The 19,684-nt window shown below is 43.4% G+C and overlaps 1 protein-coding gene across 2 annotated transcripts in view; it reads left to right on the forward strand.

The window, feature by feature from the left end:
• LOC122552585 (regulator of G protein signaling 17-like) overlaps positions 1 to 19,684 on the forward strand; it is a 114,258-nt gene that overhangs the window by 64,436 nt on the left and 30,138 nt on the right. Inside the window, exons 2-4 of one of the 2 annotated variants that reach the window (XM_087991059.1) lie at positions 4,176 to 4,325; positions 10,276 to 10,415; positions 13,696 to 13,797. In XM_087991059.1, coding sequence (XP_087847185.1) covers positions 10,279 to 10,415; positions 13,696 to 13,797 — 239 coding nt within the window. In that variant the 5' untranslated portion in view covers positions 4,176 to 4,325; positions 10,276 to 10,278. The remainder of the gene's footprint in view (positions 1 to 4,175; positions 4,326 to 10,275; positions 10,416 to 13,695; positions 13,798 to 19,684) is intronic. The other variant, XM_087991060.1, reaches the window with a different exon arrangement.

Raw genomic sequence — 19,684 nt, forward strand, 5'->3', positions numbered from 1 at the left:
CCCTATTCCTTGCCTCACTGTCACGTGGCACCGGCAACAACCCAGAGATGACGACTCTGTCAGTCAATGTAGGAGAAGATAAAGTCCCCCATAATGACCACCCTGTTCCTTTCATTCCTACCCAGAATCATTTTGCCAATCCTCTGCTCCACATCCCTGGAACTCTGCAGAGGCCTGTAAAAAAACTCCTAGCAGTGTGACCTCTCCTCCTGTTTCTAACCTCAGCCCATGCTACCTCAGTAGACTAATCCTAAACATTCTTTCAGCCACCGTTATACTATCCTTGACTAACAAGGCCATACCTCCCCCTCTTTTTCCACCTTGCCTGTTCTTAATGAAATATCTAAACTCTGGAACCTGCAACATCCATTCTTGACCCTGCTCTATCCATATCTTCGAAATGGCCACAACATCAAAGTTGAAACTTTATTGCTGGAACAGCACAGCAGGTCAGGCAGCATCCAGGGAACAGGAGATTCGACGTTTCGGGCACAGGCCCTTCCTCAGGAAAGGGCCTGTGCCCGAAACGTCGAATCTCCTGTTCCCTGGATGCTGCCTGACCTGCTGTGCTGTTCCAGCAATAAAGTTTCAACTTTGATCTCCAGCATCTGCAGACCTCACTTTCTCCACAACATCAAAGTCCCAGGTATTTATCCATGCTGCAAGCTCACCTACCTTATTTCGGATACTTCTGGTGCTGAAGTAGACACACTTCAAACCAGCTTGCTGTCTGCCTGTGACTGTGAAATCCTATCCATGCCCTCCCTACTCTTATCCTCCTGTGCACTTCAACTACTCCTCAGGTTCCCGTCACCCTGCTGAGCTAGTTTAAACCCACCCAAATAGCACCAGCAAATTTCCCACCCAGGATATTAATACCCCTCTGATTCAAGTGAAGACCGTCCTGTTTGTAGAGGTTCCACCTTCCCCAGAATGAGCCCCAATTATCCATGTCCCTGAAACACTCCCTCCTGCACCATCCCTGCCGGCACCTGTTCAGCTGATGTCCCTCCCTGTTCCTTGCCTCACTATCACGTGGCCCAGGTAACAAACCAGAGATAACAACTCTGTTTGTTCTTGCTTCAGCTTCTCTTCTCTCTTAAATTCTGCCTTACATCACCTATCCCTCTTTCTACCTATGCTGTTGGTACCTACATGGACCACGACTTGGGGCTGGTCACCCTCTCTCTTTAGAATCCCAAAGACAGGATCCAAGACATCATGGACTCTGGCACCTGAGAGGCAACACACCAACTGCGAGTCTTGTTCGTTCCCAATAAACCTTCTATCTGACTCTCTAACTATTGAGTCCCCAATGACTAACACTGTCAGCCTTTCCCTCCTTCCCCTCTGTGCAACAGGGACACACTTTGTGCCAGAGACTTGCACACCACTGCATGCCCCTGGTAAGTTGTTTCCCCCCAATAGTATCCAAAATGGTATACTTGTTTTTCAGGGGAACAACTACAGGAGATCCCTGCACTGACTGTTTTCTCCCCCTTCGAATAACTACCCAGCTTTCTTCATGCCTCAGGGTAACTGCTTCCCTGTAACTCTTATCTATCACAGCCTCTGCCTCTGCGAATGATCCAAAGTTCATCCAGCCCCCGTTTCAGTTCCCTAACGCGGTCTTGGAGGAGCGAGAAGTGGGTGCACTTCCTGCAGATGTACTTGGATGGGACACTAATGGCGTCCCTCACCTCAAACATCATGCAGGAGGATCATTCCTCTCCCTGCACTGCCATCCCTGCTAGTCCCTTTATCAGAATGCAAAAGAGAAGAGAAGCTTAGCTGACGTGTCCCTGGTGTTTAAGGTTAGAGGAGGTGGTTGGGTGGGAGGCCCTACAAGGGTAGGATCTTGGGTTTAGAGAACATTCACTTATATAGCTGGACAGGAATAAAAAAAGTCCCTCCTTTCCCAGAAGCCTCTGCTCTCCGATATCAAATGTAAAAGCTCAAGTCAGTGGCTCACTGCTCCTGATAGGCCCCTGGTCCAATCTCGTGCCCTTCGAGCTGCTGCTGCTGAAAAACAGAAATGTCAATTACTAAGGACATAGGTTTAGGTTAAAACAAGTAAAGTTTAAAGGGATTTGAAGGACAAGTTTTTTTATGCATAGAGGGTGGTAAGTGCTTGGAATGAGCTGCCAGAGGAGGTGGTAGAAGCAGATACAATAGCAACGTTTAAGAGACATCTTAACAAATATGCAAATAGGCAGGGAATAGGAGGGATATGGACCACATGGAGGCAAAAGGTTTTTAGTTTAAAAAGACATCATATGTCAGTCCGGCTTGATGGACCAGCTGCTATGTTGTATTGTTCTTTGTTCTTTTGTTCTAATTAATGAGAATGTGATATTTTATAGAAAATAGAAATAGTTTCCAAAAGAGCTTTGTCTTAGATTACTTACAGTGTGAAGTAGACCCTTCGGCCCAACAAGTCTACACTGACCCTCCAAAGAGCAACCCACCCAGACCCATTCCCCTACATCTAACACTACAGGTAATTTCCTATGGCCAATTAGAACATAGAAAAAATTCATGTAACCTGCACATTTTTGGACTGTGGGAGGAAACCCACACAGACAACGTGCAAACTCCCCACAGCTAGTTGCCCGAGGTGAGAATTGAACCCGGGTCTCTAGTGCTGTGAGGCAGCAGTGCTAACCACTATGCCACCATGCCACCTGTCAGGTGAGTCAAACTGCACAAATACACTCTGAGTGAAGTCAGACCTTTGTGAGACCACCTCAAGGGGATATGGTAGTAGAGGGGGTTAATAGGGTCTTAAACAAGGCAAATGAGACTCTTATCTTTTTCAGTCTTGGCAGAGATTATAAGAGCAGGGAGATTATGTTGGAGCTGTACAGAACTTGGAGTACTCTGCACAGTGTTGGTCACCATACCTGAGGAAGAAAGTTCTGTCGATGGAGGGATTGCGATGAAGGTTTACCATACATGACTCCCACAGCTAGAGTACTGTGTACAGTTCTGGCATTTTTGGAAAGATGGGATTGCACTGGAGGGGGTACAGAGGAGATTCAACAGGGCGTTGTCTGGGATGGAGCAATTTAGTTAGGAAGAGAGACTTTGTTTTCTTGAGAGCAGACTTATGGGGAGGTGGGGCAGGGGGGCACCTGATAGAGGTGTATAAGACTATAGGGTGGACAGAAAGCAGCTATTCCTCTTAGTTGAAGGGTTAATAACAAGGGGGCATAATATTCAGGTGGAAATGCAGAACATTTAGAGGAGATTTGAGGAAAACATTTTTCACCCAAGACTGTAATGGGAATCTGGAATGCACCGCATGGGACCTCACAACTTTTAAAAAGTACTTGGATGAGCTTTTGAAATGACATAACATTCAAGGCAATGTGCTAAGTTTGGGAAAGAGGAACTAGTATGGATTTCACATTTTTTTTCAGTGCAGACCTGATGAGCTGAAGGATCTCTTTGTGATTCGATGATTCTGTTCTATGGAATTGTCACTATAGTAGTCCAGAGGTCCGGACTAATGCTTTGGGGACATGCCTTCAAATCTCAGGATGGCAGCTGGTGAAATATAAATTACAATCAATTTTTAAAAAACTCATATTGAAAGCATCGATTGAAAGGAAGAAAACATATGATTCACTAATATGCTATAGAGAAAGGTAATCTGCCATCTCAAAAGACATGTGACTCCAGACCCACAACAGTGTGCTTGGCTTCCCTTGTCTGAAACTTAGAAAATGGAAATTAAGAGCAGGAGTAGGCCATTCAGCCCTTTGAGCCTGCTGTGCCATTCAATATGATCACAGCTGATCATCCAATTCAGAATCTTCCTCACTTTCTCTCCATAACCTTTGATGCCTTTGGCCCTCAAAACTATATGTAACTCTCTCTCTTGAAAACATTCAATTCTTTTCGCTTCAAGCACTTCCTGTGGCAGTAAACTCCACAAGCTCACCACTGTCTGGGTGAAGAAATTTCTAATCATCTCAGACCTAAATAGTTAACCCCATATCCTTGATCTGTGACATCTGGTTCGGGATTCCTTGGTCTTTGGGAATATCCTTCCTGCATTTGCCCTGTCTAGTCCTGTTAGAGTGTTTTTAGATTTCTATTAGAGTTCCCCCTCATTGTTCTAAACTTCAGCAAATGTAGTCCTAACTGATAAGTTTCTCTTCATCCATCAGTCCTGTCATCCCAGGAATCAGTCTGGTAAACCTTCATCGCAATCCCTCCACAGACCGAACTTTCTTCCTCAGATATGGAGACCGACACTTCGCACAGTACTCCGAGTGCAATCACACCAAGGACCTGACTAGCAAAGCACTTAGCTCAAGGTAAATTAAACAGACTCGATGTTACTTTCTCCCCACCCCCCTCTCATTTATCTCTCCACTCTGCAGGCACCCTGCCTCTATGCCTGATGAAGGGCTTTTGCCCGAGACGTCGATTTTCCTGCTCCTCGGATGCTGCCTGACCTGCTGTGCTTTTCCAGCACCACTCTAATTTAGACTCTGGTTTCCAGCATCTGCAGTACTTGTTTTTACCTAGTTGATTTTAACTCTACTGCGAATACTCTTGCAAGGATGCCTGCCTTGAAGATGTTTTCCTCCTCTTTCCACAAGAATCTCAGTGAGTCTCTCTCTCACTGCAACCCCTAGGTCATCTCCTCTGCCCTGAAGCTCTTCAACCATGTCCTGAAACAGACTCGATGCTACTTTCTCCCCCCCCCTCATTTATCTGTCCACTCTGCAGGCATCCTGCCTCTATTCCGATGAAGGGCTTTTGACCGAGACGTCGATTTTCCTGCTTCTCGGATGCTGCCTGACCTGCTGTGTTTTTCCAGCACCACTCTAATCTAGAGTCTGGTTTCCAGCATCTGCAGTCCTTGTTTTTACCAAGTAAATTAAAGAAGGGCAACAAATTGTCCACATCCCATGAAAGAATAAATAAGAACAATAAACAGGGAATTGGAATTGTTTCCTGCCTGAAACAGATATACCTTCACTTTACATCGCTGTAATATCGAGTAATGTTAGCTGCTCACGCGTTGCCTGGAAAAACGCTCACAATGTTTGGCCGCTGTCACCTTTTGATCACTGTCAGGAAGAAGAAATAGAGGACAGAGAGAAGTCTGAGATCTTGCTATGTACAGGTTTATCTGCCATGTTTTTGTACTTTGCAATACTTCATCAAAAATAAAAACACGTAAACATGGTCCATCAAGCACATTACATTTGGGACATCATAAGGAATATTGTGAAGATGCTACAAAGCTACAGGTTCCATCATAATTTGCGTCTTGTGTGAATGGGTTTTATTAATATTTCTCAAGTGAATTTCAAGCTCCCTTTAGGAACCTATCTCAGCATGAAACACATTCCTAGAGACTGCAGCGGGCTCTTTGATCAGATTAGTGCTGAACCAGCCAATTCCTGGTTAATTTATCAGGACAATGCCCTGTGCAATTTGAGCCAACCTGCCGAATTCTCCACGGCAATGCTTCTACTAATCAGAGGCCATTTATCAACCAATCAGCACTCTCCTATCATGCAGTTTAATGTTAGTTTTCCCCTTGAAATTGGTACTCTTGCGAATTGTCCTGATGAGTGCAAGATGAAAAACATCAACAAAGTGTGTCATTTTTTAGCAGTACACAAGTTCAATAGTTCATATGGCTACATTTATATCTCTTTGGTGTTAATAGTTTATCCATATTTAGTTCCAATTTTGCATTATTTCACCTTGTGAACATTCAGCCACTGCAAAAAAGACCCGGACTAACTTGAATTCAGTCCATTCTTTAAAGACTTGGGATTGTTTTACATAACCTGAATTTAGAAGTTTAAGGATTGAAAGGTCAGTGCTTTCAATCAGCTATACCAGTTAGCAGTTGAAAGGTCTGGCTATTAACCCTAATTGAAAGGCCTTCGTGTGGCACAGTGGTAATGTTCCCACCCCTATACCAGGAGGACCGGAGTCGAGTCCCAACTGCTCAGAGGCCTGTAATAATACTTCTGACCAGGTTAATTAAGAAAATAGATAATTATTTTTTTGAAAAGCAGACTCAGGGTCCTCTTGTGGCAAAGTGGTAGTGTCCCTACCTCTGAACTGAGAGCGAGGAGTAAAACAAATTAACCATAATCAAGAGGTCCTCCTATGGAGCAGTGGTAGTGACCTTACTTCTGGGTCAGGAGGACCAGATCAAGTCCCACCTGCTCCAGAGATGTGTAATAACATCCTTGAACAGATTGATTAGAAAAACAGGTACATTTTTTTAAAAACCCTAATCGAGAGGTTGTCGTGTTACGCAGTGGTAGTGTTCCTACCCTTAGACTGGAGGCCCAGGTTCAGATCCCGCCTGCTCCAGAGGTGTGTAATAACATCTCTGAACAGGTTGATTAAGGAATTAGGTCAAATTTTTTAAAAAATGGGTATGACTATGATCGCAAACTGATTGTTATTGGACTGAAAATCCAGAGGCCCACGTGATCTGCAGACATTAAGTGAAATCCCACCAAAGCAGTGGAGGAACTTCTATTCAGTTAAAGGAATAAATCTGGGAATAAAATTCTCATTGCAGTAATAGTGAAACTGCTGAATTGTTGTTTAAAACGTTCTCATTCACTCATGTTGTTTTGTAGGAGATTTGCCCAGTCCCATGACAATGTGGCAACCTCTTATCTGCCCTGTGCAATGGATGAGCAACATCTCCCAGTTTTGTAAAACTGCTTACACATGGTTCAAGAAAGCGACACATTACTTGTGGGCAACTGGGGGTAAACCATTGTTTATTTATATTTTTATTTGTTATGGACCTCATTGGCTGGATCAGAATGTATTGCTCATCTTTAATTGCCCAAGAGAAGGTGTTGGAGAACTGCTTTAGCACACAGGAGCAGCTGGTAATCAGGAAGGCTAATGGAATGTTAGCCCTTATTTCAGGGGGGGTTGGAATTTAAAAGTAGTGAAGTCTTACTGCAAATGTGCAAGGTGCTGATGGCACCATATCTGGGGTGCTGTGGGCAGTTTTGGTCCCTTACTTAAGGAAAGATATTTTTTCATTGGAGACAGTTCAGAGAAGGTTCACTAGGATGATGCTGGTATGAAGGGGCTGTATTATGAGCAAAGGCTGAACAGGTTGGGACTCTACTCATTGGAGTTTAGAAAAATGAGAGGTGATCTCATTGAAACTTATAGGATTCTTAAGGGACTTAGCAGGGTAAGTGCCGAGAGGATGTTACCCATCTGGGACCAGAGGGTACAGTCTCAGAATAACGGGGCACCAATTTAAGACTGAGATGAGGAGGAATTTCTTTTCTCAGAATTGTAACTCTTTGGAACTCCTTGCCAAAGAGAGCTGTGGGGACAGAGTCCTGGTGTATATTTAAGTCGGAGACAGATAGATTCATGATCAGTAAAGGATAAAGGATTACTGGGAACGGGCAGGAAAGTGGACATGAGGAATGTCGGATCAACCGTGATTCTATTGAATAGCAAAGCAGTTTGGAGAGGTGGAACAGCGTACTCCTGTTTTGATTTCTTCCGGTCATATGGTCTAACAACTCCAGTGCAGTTAGGCAGGGAGTTCTAGGATTTTGACCCAGTGACAGTGAATGAACGGTGATATTATTTCCAACTCAGGATGGTGAGTGGCTTGGAAAGGAACTTGCGGGTGTCATGTTCCCAGGTATCTATTGCCTTTGTCTATCTAGAAGGGTATAGACAGGGTAGATAGAGATAAACTTTTTCCCAGGGTGAAGGATTCAATAACGAGAGGTCACGCTTTCAAGGTGAGAGGTAGAAAGTTTAAGGGGGATACACGCGGTAAGTACTTCACACAGAGGGTGGTGGGCGTTTGGAACGCATTGCCAGCAGAGGTGGTAGAGGCAGGCATGGTAGATTCATTTAAGATGCTTCTGAACAGATGCATGAGTAGGTGGGGATTAGAGAGATACAGATGCTTAGGAATTGACCGACAGGTTTAGACAGTACATTTGGATCGGCTCAAGCTTGGAAGGCTGAAGGGCCTGTTCCTGGGTTGTAAATTTTCTTTGTTCTTTCTTTGTTCTTGTTCTAGATGGTAGAGAACCATGTCAAACCCAGGCTTGAAATGAAGGTTGAAATAAAAGCATAGCCAGAGCTTCTAAACAAATAAAGAGGGCAGTTGTTTAACCCAGTCAAACCCCATTAATTTGACCAGCATACCTTCATAGTCATAGAGTCAGAGGGTCTCTAGTACAGAAACATACCCTTCAGTCCAAACAGTCCATGCTGAACATAATCCCAAACTAAACTAGTCCCACCTGCCCAGTTCAGCCCTCGAATCTGTGCCAACCTTTTATGCTAATCTAAGATCAAACTAACCTATATACGCTATATTTTACTGTCATCCATGTGACTCTTGGATAGGCAAATGATGACAGTAAAATGTAGTCATGATTTGGAGATGCCGGTGTTGGACTGGGATGTAAAAATCACACAACACGAGGTTTTAGTCCAACAGGTTTAATTGGAAGCACTAGCTTTCTGAGCGCTGCTCCTTCACCAGGTGGTTGTGGAGGACACAATTGTAAGACACAAAATTTATAGCAAAAGTTTACAGTGTGATGTAACTGAAATTATACATTGAAAAATACATTGTTTGTTTGTTAAGTCTCTCATCTGTTAGAATGACCATGTTAGTTTCAATTCTTTCATATGCAAATCACAAAACTTTTTGGGTTCACGTCACACTACAGGTGACCACCATTGCACTATACACACACAGATACACACAGACACACACACACACAGACACTCACACACACTCCTACAGACACACACACTCCCACACTCACATATGCACCCTCTCACAGACTTAGACCCCTTTACACTCACACACACATGCACTCTCTCTCACAGACACTCACAACTCCCCACCCCAGACACACACACACACACTCCTACAGACACACACACTCCTACAGACACACACACACTCCCACACTCACACATGCATCCTGTCACAGACTTAGACCCCTTTACACACAAACACACATCTGCACTCTCTCTCACGGACACTCACAACACCCCCACCCCAGACACACACACACACATGCACACATACACATGTACGTTTGTGGGGTGAATTTGTACTTGCAGAGTGACATTATTCTTTGCTGAAAAACTGCGTGAATCCATGTAAGACTCTGTTAACTCACTTTTTAGATAGAATCAGTCTAACCATTATGGCACAGACAGCAGCACACAGGGGGCTAACACCTTCAACATCTTATCTGGGCTGACACCAATTGTTAAAGTTAACCTGAGAATGTAACTTTTAAAAAAGGTTTTGTGATTTGCATATGAAAGAAGTGAACCTAACATGGTCATTCTAACAGATGAGAGACTTAACAAACAATCCAGGTCTTTTTCAATGTATAATTTCAATTACATCACACTGTAAACTTTTGCTATAAATTCTGTGTCTTACAATTGTGTCCTCCATAACCACCTGATGAAGGAGCAGCGCTCAGAAAGCTAGTGCTTCCAATTAAACCTGCTGGACTGTAACCTGGTGTTGTGTGATTTTTAACTTAGTAAAATGTAGAGTTTGATATCAGAGTAAGATAAAAGGTCAGCACAACATCGAGAGCTGTATTGCTCTATGTTCTATATCCCTCCAAACCTTTTCTATCCATGTACCTGTCCAAATGTCTATTAAACATTGTAATTGTACCCACATCCACCAGTTTCTCAGGAAGTTCATTCCACACGTGAATGACCCACTATGTGAAAAATTTGACTTTCCTGTCTTTTTTAAATCTCTCTCCTCTCACCTTAAAAATGTGGCCCCTAGTCTTGAAATCCCCCATCCTAGGGAAAAGACAACTGCCATTAACTCTATCAATGCCTCTCATTATTTATTAAACTTCTGTAAGGTAGCATATCAACCTCCTACAATCAGTGAAAAAGGTCCCAGTGATTCCAGCCTTTCTTTATAACTCAAACCTTCCATACCCACCAATGTCCTCTTCTGAACCCACTCCAGCTTGATAATCTCCTTCCTATAACTGGGCAACCAGAACTGGACGTAGTATTCTAGAAGAGAGATATAATGTATAAAACACATTTAGCACACCTGTCTTTGTTAGTCCTCTGAGTATAGGAGTTGGGAGGTCATGTTGAGGTTGTACAGGACATTGGTGAAGCCTCTTCTGGAATACTATGACCAGTTCTGGTCACCCAGTTATGTTCATAGTTTTGAAACAGAACCTTCCTTATTTCTCTACTTTTGTTTTAAAGTGTATGGGATCTGAAGGAATAGATATGGGGAAGAGAGCAGAAACGAGAAGTGAAGGAGATGGCACCGATCCACAAGCATCGCCCAACCAGCGGCCAAACACATGCTGCTTCTGCTGGTGCTGCTGCTGCAGTTGTTCCTGGTAGGTCAAATCCAACTCTCACACACTCGACTTTGGAGGGGAAGGAATGTGCGGGAGCAGGAGGAGGGAACAAGCTCAAAGTCCCATATCTGCCCTTAGGGTTGGTTGGAGTGGCATGGTGTCTCGGTGCTTAGCACTGCTGATTTACAGCACCAGAGAGCCAGGCTCAACTTCAGCCTCTGGTGACTGCCTGTGTGGATTTTGTGGAGCACATTCTCCCCGTGTCGGTGTGTGTTTTCTCTGAGTGCTCAGATTTCCTCCTTCAATCTAAAGGTGTGCAGGTTAGGTGGATTGTTCATGCTAATGTAGTGTCCAGGGATGTGCATGCTAGCTGGGTTAGCCATGGAAAATGTGGGGTTATGGGGTTAGGGTGGGGGTATGGACGGGATACTCTTTGGAAGATGTGTGCTCACCCAGTGGGCTGAATGCGATCTTTCCACTCTGTCAGGCTTTTTTGATTTGTCACTCTTTGGGTTTTTCACTACTTTCTCCAGTACACAACCAGTGTAGAATTATGCAGTGCTGAAAATGTGTTGCTGGAGAAGCGCAGCAGGTCAGGCAGCATCCAGGGAACAGGAGAATCGACGTTTCGGGCATAAGCCCTTCTTCAGGAATGAATGCAGTGCTAACACAGGGATTAACAAAAAAGTGTTTGCCTGTATTGGTGATTTGCTACTTTCTACTGTAGGTCATCTAAAACTATACTGCTCTTGTCCTAACTCACAACAGGCCCTGTTACCCAGAGGAGACAGGGGAGATAGGACTCCAACTTGCGGAAGGTTTCAGAGAACATCTCTGGGACACATGCACCAAACAACCCCATCACCCTGTGGCTGAACACTTTCACTCCCCCTCCCACTCACCAAGGACATGCAAGGCCTGAGCCGCCTCCATCAACAATGTCTAGCTACTTGATGCCTGGAGGACGAACGCCTCATCTTCCTCCTTGAGACCCTCCAGTACACGAGATCAATGTGGATTTCATCAGCTTCCTCATTTCCCTCCCCCCGCCTTATCCCAGATCCAACCTTCCAACTTGGCACCACCCTCTTGAATTGTCCTACCTGTTCATCTTCCTTCTCACCTATCCGCTCCACCCCCCTCTCTGACCTATCACAATCATCCAGCCTTCATCTACCTATCTGCATTCCCAGCTACCTTCCCCAGCCTCAACCCCTTTCCATTTATCTCTCAGCCGCCTTGGACCACCCCTTCATTCCTGATGAAGAGTTTACGCTCGAAACGTCAACTCTCCCATTCCTCGGATACTGCCTGACCGGGCTGTGCTTTTCCAGCACCACACTCTTTGACGCTGATCTCCAGCATCTGCAGTCCTCACTTTCTCGAAGCATTCTCACCCTTGTTTCCAAATCCTTTCATTGCCGCACCCATTTCCTAGCTCTGTAATCTCCTGCAGTCACACAGGCCTCGAAGATATCAGCGCTGCTCTAATCTGAGCTCTTGTACATCCTCAGTTAGAATTGCTCCAACTTTGTTGGCTAGGCCTTCAACTGCCTGGGACACAGCTCTTGAATGCCCCTCAACCCTCTATCTCACATCCCTCCTTCAAGTAGAAAGATGGTGTACTGCTCATGTTACTGGACTAGTAACCTAGAGTTCCAAAGAAGGGTCTGGACTCAAAACGTTAGCTCTGAATCTCTCCACAGAATCTCCCAGCGATAGTGAGTTTCTCCAGTATTCTGTATTGTAATAATCCCAAGTGTGGTTAACTTTCATCTGCCTTCTGAGTAATTAGGGTTGGGCAGTAAGTACTGGCCTGGCTGGTAACATCCACATCTGTGAATGAACAAAAAAACCCTTAGACCGATACATTGAGGAATTTGTTCAAACAAGTGGCAGCCCTTGACATCTGGAATTGAAAAAGCTGATCTAATGGTGGCCATGTGGCCACTGTTTCAGAAACCCATCCTGTTTACTGATACTCTTTAGGGAAAGATATCCACTTTCCTTACCTGCTCTGGCCTAATTACCTTCAGAAATGGTCCAGAGAAACAAACAGCCCAAGGACGAATTAGGGGATGAGCAACAAATGTTGGTCTTTCCACTGATACCCAAATCCCTGTGTAAGAATTCTTTTTTAAAAGACACACCTGAAGACTCACACCTTTTTACCTGCGCTGATATTTCCTGACGTGGCTCCCTATTGCTTTATAACACTCCCACGAAGCCTTAGGCCAATAGGGTTGCTCTCATAAGTGTATGTTGTTGTTATTGTTAGGACTGTCCATTCAGTGTTTGAAATGAACCAAAGAAGGAAATGAAATACTGAGCCAAGTTAAAGTTGACCTAAAAATTATCTGTTGGAATTATCTAAGATCAAAGCATTTTCTTTCCTTTTATTGAACAGCCTTATGGATGGGTCACAGCAAATTTTCAATTGTAGGAGGATGGAACAGACTGGATTGAGGAGCAGCAGAAACCTGGGCTGTGCCCGGTGAGATTTTATTAGGTGACGGTCTGCTTGCAGTTATCTAACAGTCACACTGTCCCACTGTGACTTTCTTGACTGACTCCCTCCTTCTACATCTGTTTGTCTCCTTGTCACATATCAATACATATCTTCTGCCACAGTTACAGATGAATCCTTGTGAAAATTAATCCCAGAGTCTAGAAGGAGAAGATGTTCAAATGTTGACGAGCCAACTTTCAAAATTCTCTTTGAAACCCACCTCAACAGCCTGGCTCATAAACACCAAAGCAATTTTACCACCTTCAGCCTGGTATCCATATATTTTTATTTTATATTCATTCATGAGACATGGGATATGCCAGCACTGATAACCCTGATAAACATTAGCTCTGAATCTCTCCACAGAATCTCCCAGAGATAGTGAGTTTCTCCAGTATTCTGCATTATTTTATATTTATTATAATAATCCCAAGTGTGATTAACTTGCATCTGCCTTCTGAGTAATTAATTTCACCATCTGCAATGGTGGCTTTTGAGTCTCAGAACATGAGTGTGAAGTTCTGAATTGCTTGTTCATTGATATTACCAGTAGGCCACATCCCCCATGAATGTACTACATTGTACATCTTTATAAAGTACCCTGAAATAATTTATTTTTCTGCATCAAGGTGCTGTATAAATACAAGCAGTTGTTGCTGCATTAGAAGGAACATATCTCTTCAGCTCACCCTCCAATTGACCCAGCGTAATAGTGAAACGAAGAATGACTTGGGGTCAAAAATGGGCTATAATAATAAATATCAGCCTCTCTTTTCCTTTGCTGGAATGCTGTATGTTTTCTCTTTCCAGTCTCTCTGCCAGGAAAGAAGAGCGTGAGGAGACAGCAGGAAGACCCACTGAAGAAACAAAGATGGAGAGCACTGTGGAGACCATTGAATCTAATGAAGAGAGGTCAGGCGAATGGGTTCAGTTGTTTTCATTTAAAGTGTCTAGCCTTTGCCTCAGGGACCTTCACAAACTCAACTGAACTCTACAGGCAGTCTTGATTACCGTCTGCCCACCAATTCTTAATTGTCCATTAGTTTTCTGTTCGCAAATTAAAATTTGCATTGGGAACAGTGGAGAATTGCCTAGAATTTCATGAGGTCATAGATAGATTGGTGGAATGGGCAGACATTTAGCAAGTGAAATTCAGTGCAGAGAATTGTGAATTTTCTTAGTTTTGTAGAAAGAGCATGGAGAGACAAGAAAAAGAAAAGGGTACCAGTCTAACGGGTACAGGAGCCCAGGGACCTAGGTCCATATGTGCGAAAGTCATTGAAAGTTGCAGGACGTGTCATGAGAGTGATTAACAAAGCCTATGGTATCATGGGCTTTATTGTAGAGGCATAGAATACAAGACCAAGGGGGTGATGCTGAACTTGTACAAGATACTGTTCAGACCTCAGCTGGGATGCTGTGTACAGTTCTGTTCACTGCATTTTAGGGATAATTCTCAAGAATAGTTCCACTGATAAGGAATTTTAGTTACATGGAAAGATTGCAGAAGTTGGGACTGTTTTTTCCTAGGAGATAAGAAAGGTGCGAGGATATTTGGTGAAGGTGTTCAAAATCATGAGGATTCTGGACAGAGTAGGTAGGTTCCCATGGATCAATCAAGAATGAGAGGATAGAGATTGGCAAAGGAAGCAATGGGGACATGAGGAGATGTCTTTTCACTTAGCATTTGGTTAACGTCTGGATTGTACTGCTTGAGTACGTAGTGCAGAGCTGTTCAATCGAGCCATTCACAAGGCAGTTTGAAAGTTATCTGGAAAGGAAACACTGCGCAGGGTTACGTGGGGGAGGTGGGTGAATGGCACTCGGTGAATCTTTATTCAGGGGGCGGAGCAAACATGACCGGCTGAAAGGCCTCCTTCTGTACTGTGATGATTCTGTGATTCTGTAATGAGTGACTTGTTTAAATAAAACCCCTTGTTCACAATATTGGTGAGTCATTGGCCTATTATCTGCACTGACTTTCCTTAATCCAATCTCTTTTCCTCATCAATTTGAACCCTTCTCCTGTCCGAATGGTCTCCTCTTTCACCAGGACTTAAGTGTACTTAAAGTCACTAGGACTGGATAGTGATACTGAGGGAAGTGAGAGTGGAATTTGCAGAGGCAGTTGCTGTAATATTTTTCCTCTTCCTTAGACTCAGGGGCTGTGCTGGAGGATTGAAGAAAGATATAAGAATAACACAACAATCAGTTTAACTTTGATGCTGGCAAAGGAATTATAAAGGAGATAATGATAAAGAGATCTGATTAAAATATTCAAAATTGGTGCAGAGTCATTAGGGACGAAGTGTTCCCACTCTGTTCTGGAACGATCCATGATTCTGTAATTCTATGACTTATACAACATTATATTCCTTGTTGAGGAAGCTCCAAACTATTCATTTAGTTCCTCAGCCATGTTTCTTGCCTCCATTGGTAAATCTCCTTTCTGGTCCCTTATTCATCTCACTTCTCCTTTTACCATCTTTTACCATCTTTTGTGGGTGGCACAGTGGTTAGTACTGCTGCCTCACAGCACCACAGACCCGGGTTCAATTCCCGCCTCAGGCAACTGACTGAGTGGAGTTTGTACATTCTCCCCGTGTCTGCGTGGGTTTCCTCCGGGTGCTCCAGTTTCCTCCCACAATCCAAAAATGTGCAGGTCAGGTGAATTGGCCATGCTAAATTGCCTGTAGTGTTAGGGGGCAGGGGTAAATGTAGGGGAATGGGTCTGGGTGGGTGGTGGGTCGGTGTGGACTTGTTGGGCCGAAGGGCCTGTTTCCAGACTGTAAGTAATCTAATCTAAAATGTACCTGCCAAGGGCAAACTTTTGGATTCACTTCTATGATCGCTGCTAGTCTTTTCTCAACCTCTAGCTTTCCTTCTCTTATTTATTTCTTCACTGCCCCTGCTCTGAATTTTCTATATTTCACCTTGGTTCTTAGTTATATTATCCACCTGACATCGTCATCAGCACACTTTTCTCTTCTTCTTAATCCATCTCCTTTATAGTCACAGGAGCTCTGGACTTGTTTGCCCTACCTTCCCTATGTGTGGATGTTATTAAGGTATCTCTACCTTAAAGACAGCCCATTGTTCAATGACTAGTTTGCCTGCCATTCCTTGATTCCAGTTGGATCTGGGTCAGATCTACCCCCATCGACAGGGATGCACTGACCGTGATCATCCTTTTACAGAATACAGGAATTGCAGACAGCTCCTGAGGTAGCAGCAGGTGTAACAGCAACACAATGTTGAAAAAATATGACAAAAAGTACATTCATTTCACTCATTAAGCACAGCTGCTTCCAGCTGTTAATGATTTCCTGGTGTTTTGTTTTGTTACGTAAGCTCATTGGAACATAGAAAAGAAATCTCAAAGGTTTACAACAGCATTTTTAGAAAGCATTCTCTCTCTCTCTGCTCATTTTCCTCTCCCTTTCTTTCTCCTGTTTTTCACATTTCCTCCCCTTTCTCTCTCCCTCACTCTCATCCATCATTCTGAAACTCATTGCAGCTTCTCTCCGACACATCTTTGTGCCTTTTATCTTTTCAATTTTCCACTTGCTGTTTTCTTTCAATCGTTTTCTCTGTCATTCCTTTCTCTCTTCCTCTTGCCCCACTCCACCTGTTTCTTGACTTTATCTCTCATCTCTTCACTCTCTTTTCGAAGTCAAACATTTGTAGGTTCGGGTGCAGTGTCTTGATCACATAAAACAGGCTGAGATATGAATGCAGTATGAATGCTACACTAGTGTCTTTCAGATGAAACATCAAACAAGGTACCATTGTTCATTCAGAAAGGTATAAAACATTGGCTCTTCAGAAGGTTACTGATAAGAAATAATATCTTTCATTCCCTCTTTATCGATGGTTCCAGATTTGCTGAGTAGTTCCAGCATTTCTTGTCCTTATTTCAGATTTTCAGCATTAAATGCATTTGCTTTTGTGTCATCATCAAATTATTTGTTACATATATGCGAATATATTTACATATGAATTAGGAGCAGGAGTAGACCGTTCAGCCCCTCAAGCCTGTTCCACCATTCAATAAGTTCATGGCTAGTCTGATTGTGGCTTCAACTGTACTTTCGTGTTTAGCCCTCTATAAATGTTGACTCCCTTATTTACTATACTGTACCTACCTCTGCCTTAAAATTCTTCAATGACCCATCTCCACACTTCTCTGGGAAGGAGAGTTCCAAAGAGTCATAACCTTCTGAGAGACAAAAGAAATCCTCTGATCTCTGTTTTAAGTGGAAGATGCATGATCTTAAACAATGTCCTTTGGTTCTAACTTCTCCAACAATGGGAAATGTCCTTTTCATATTTGCCTGATCTAGTCGTCTCAGGATCTTATATTTTTAATAAGTTCCAATATCTTCAAATTATTTTTAATATTTTCACTTACCTTTCTGAGCTTCAATGGATACAGACCCTGCTGATATTCAAACTTGCTTCCTAAGATAACCTGCATATCTCAGTCATAAGATGACGGTGCCTTTTTTAAACTGCCTTTAAAATGTTTACAGCCTTTCTTAAATAAGGAACCTAAACTGTGCACAGGACTCCAGAGGTGGCCTTATCAACATTGTGTCCAGATGCAACAAAACATCCCTACTTTTATATTTAATTCCCCATGCAATAAATGTCAACATTCCATTTACTGCCTTAATTCATTGTTGTCATTGTGTCTTACATGTGATTCATGTACGAGTACACCCAGATCCTGTTGTACTCCAGAACTCGGCAGTCTCTCTCCCTTTATATATTACGCTGGCTCTCTATTTGTCCTGTCAAATTGTACAAGGCCACATTTTCACCTTACATTCCATCTGACAATTTTTCTCCACTCACTCAACCTATCCTTTTTCACTTTGTAGACTCTTTATATCCTCTTCACAAGTTCTTTTCTACCCACCTTTATCACATCAGTATATTTTGCAATCATGCATCCAGTTCCTTCACCCAAGTCATTGTTCCAATTTGTGAAAAGATGTGGCACCGATCAGTGGAACCAATCTGAAGCTTAACTAACCTACACTATTCCATTTTTATCCATATGTTTATCCAATGACTATTTAAATGCCCTTAAAGTTGGCGAGTCTACTACAGTTGCAGGCAGGGTGTTCCACGTCCCTAGTACTCTGAGTAAAGAAACTACCTCTGACATCTGTCCTATATCTATCAAACCTCAATTTAAAGCTATGTCCCCTCATTCTAGCCATCACTATCAGAGGAAAAAACTCTCCCTGTCCACCCTATCTAACCCTCTGATTATCTTATATGTCTCAATTAAGTCACCTCTCAACCTTCTCTCTAACAAAAACAGCCTCAAGTCCCTCAGCCTTTCCTTATAAGACCTTCTCTCCATACCAGGCAACATCCTTGTAAATCTCCTCTGCACCCTTTCCAAAGCTTCCACATCCTTCTTATAATGCGGTGACCAGAACTGTACGCAAAACCTCAAGTTCTGCAAAGCAGTCACACAGTCTGTGTTTGGTTTCTCCAATATAGGGAAGGCCATGTTGGGTGCAGTAAATACAAAATACCAGATTGGAGATGGTACAGATGAAATGCTGCTTCACCTGGAAAGACTCTTTAAGCCCTTGGACGATGAGCAAGGAGGAAGTGAAGGGGCAGGTGTTGCACCTGCTGTGATTACATGGAAAGGCGTTGTGGGAAGGTCAGGTGGTCAAGGACTAGGATGGTCCTTGTGAAATGCAGAAGGGAAGGGTGAGGGGAAGATGTGTTTAGTGGTGGCATTCTGCTGGAGTTGTCTGAAATGGCAGAGAATGATCCTTTGAATGCGGAGGCTGGTGGGATGAAAAATGTGGAGCGATATGATCGGGGGTGCTGGGTCTGATTGAGGTGCTCTTTGGAGAGTTGGTGTGGACTCAACAAACTGAATGACCTCTTTCTGCATTGTAGGAACTCTATGACTCTATCTGTCACTTAATGAAATGGGATAAATACAGTCTGCGACAACAACTGCTTCCATTTATATAGCGCCCTTTACATTGTAAAACATCCTTCACAGAGGTATTCGTGAACTAAGCTACATTAGGAGATATCTAGGACAGATGATCAAAAACCTGATCAAGCAGGTTTCAAGGAATGTTGTTAAAGACGTAGTGAGAGTTTGAGAGGGAATTTCAGAGATTATGGGCCTAGGCAGCTGAGGGCATTGCTGCCAGTGATGAAGGAGTTGGAATTGAAGATGTTCCAAAGGTCAGGAGGAGATGAGGGATCTCATTCATAAGGCTGGATGCAGTAACTGAGACCGGGAAAGATTGCGAAAGGCATAGTCATGAGGGACTTGAAAACAGGATAAAAATGATCAGATGTGTGTTGCTGGAGAAGGGCAGCAAGACCATGGAGGGGAGAGCTTAAAGGGACTTGGGAGAGTAGAACTCAGAGCTTTGGATGAGCTGTGGGTTTTTGGAGGGGGCGGGAAGATGGGAGAGTGGTGAGGAGACGATGCAAATGGTCAAAACAACAAAGGCATGGGTGACCGTTTCAGCAGTGAATGAGCTAAGGCAGAGCCAGAGTCTGGTGATTTCAAGGAAGCAGAGTGGTTTGTACATGATCTGCAAAATGAGAGATTGTGGGTGGTCTGTCTGTGTGTTCCACTGTTGGCACTCTGCTCTTTTTTTTATAATGATCATCAATAGAAAATGGAAGTTGTCTGGTAAGAGGAGCAGAGGTTCTGAGAGGAGTGTAATTAAATGATGAGCAGGCAGTGAATATGTGTTCTCCAAGTAGATGCTGCTGGTGCATGGCAGGAAACTGAGCAGTG

The sequence above is a fragment of the Chiloscyllium plagiosum genome, unplaced genomic scaffold (genome assembly GCF_037043375.1).
Source record: "Chiloscyllium plagiosum isolate Xiang-an unplaced genomic scaffold, Cpla_swu_hap1 HiC_scaffold_10, whole genome shotgun sequence".
Taxonomy (NCBI): Eukaryota; Metazoa; Chordata; class Chondrichthyes; order Orectolobiformes; family Hemiscylliidae; genus Chiloscyllium; species Chiloscyllium plagiosum.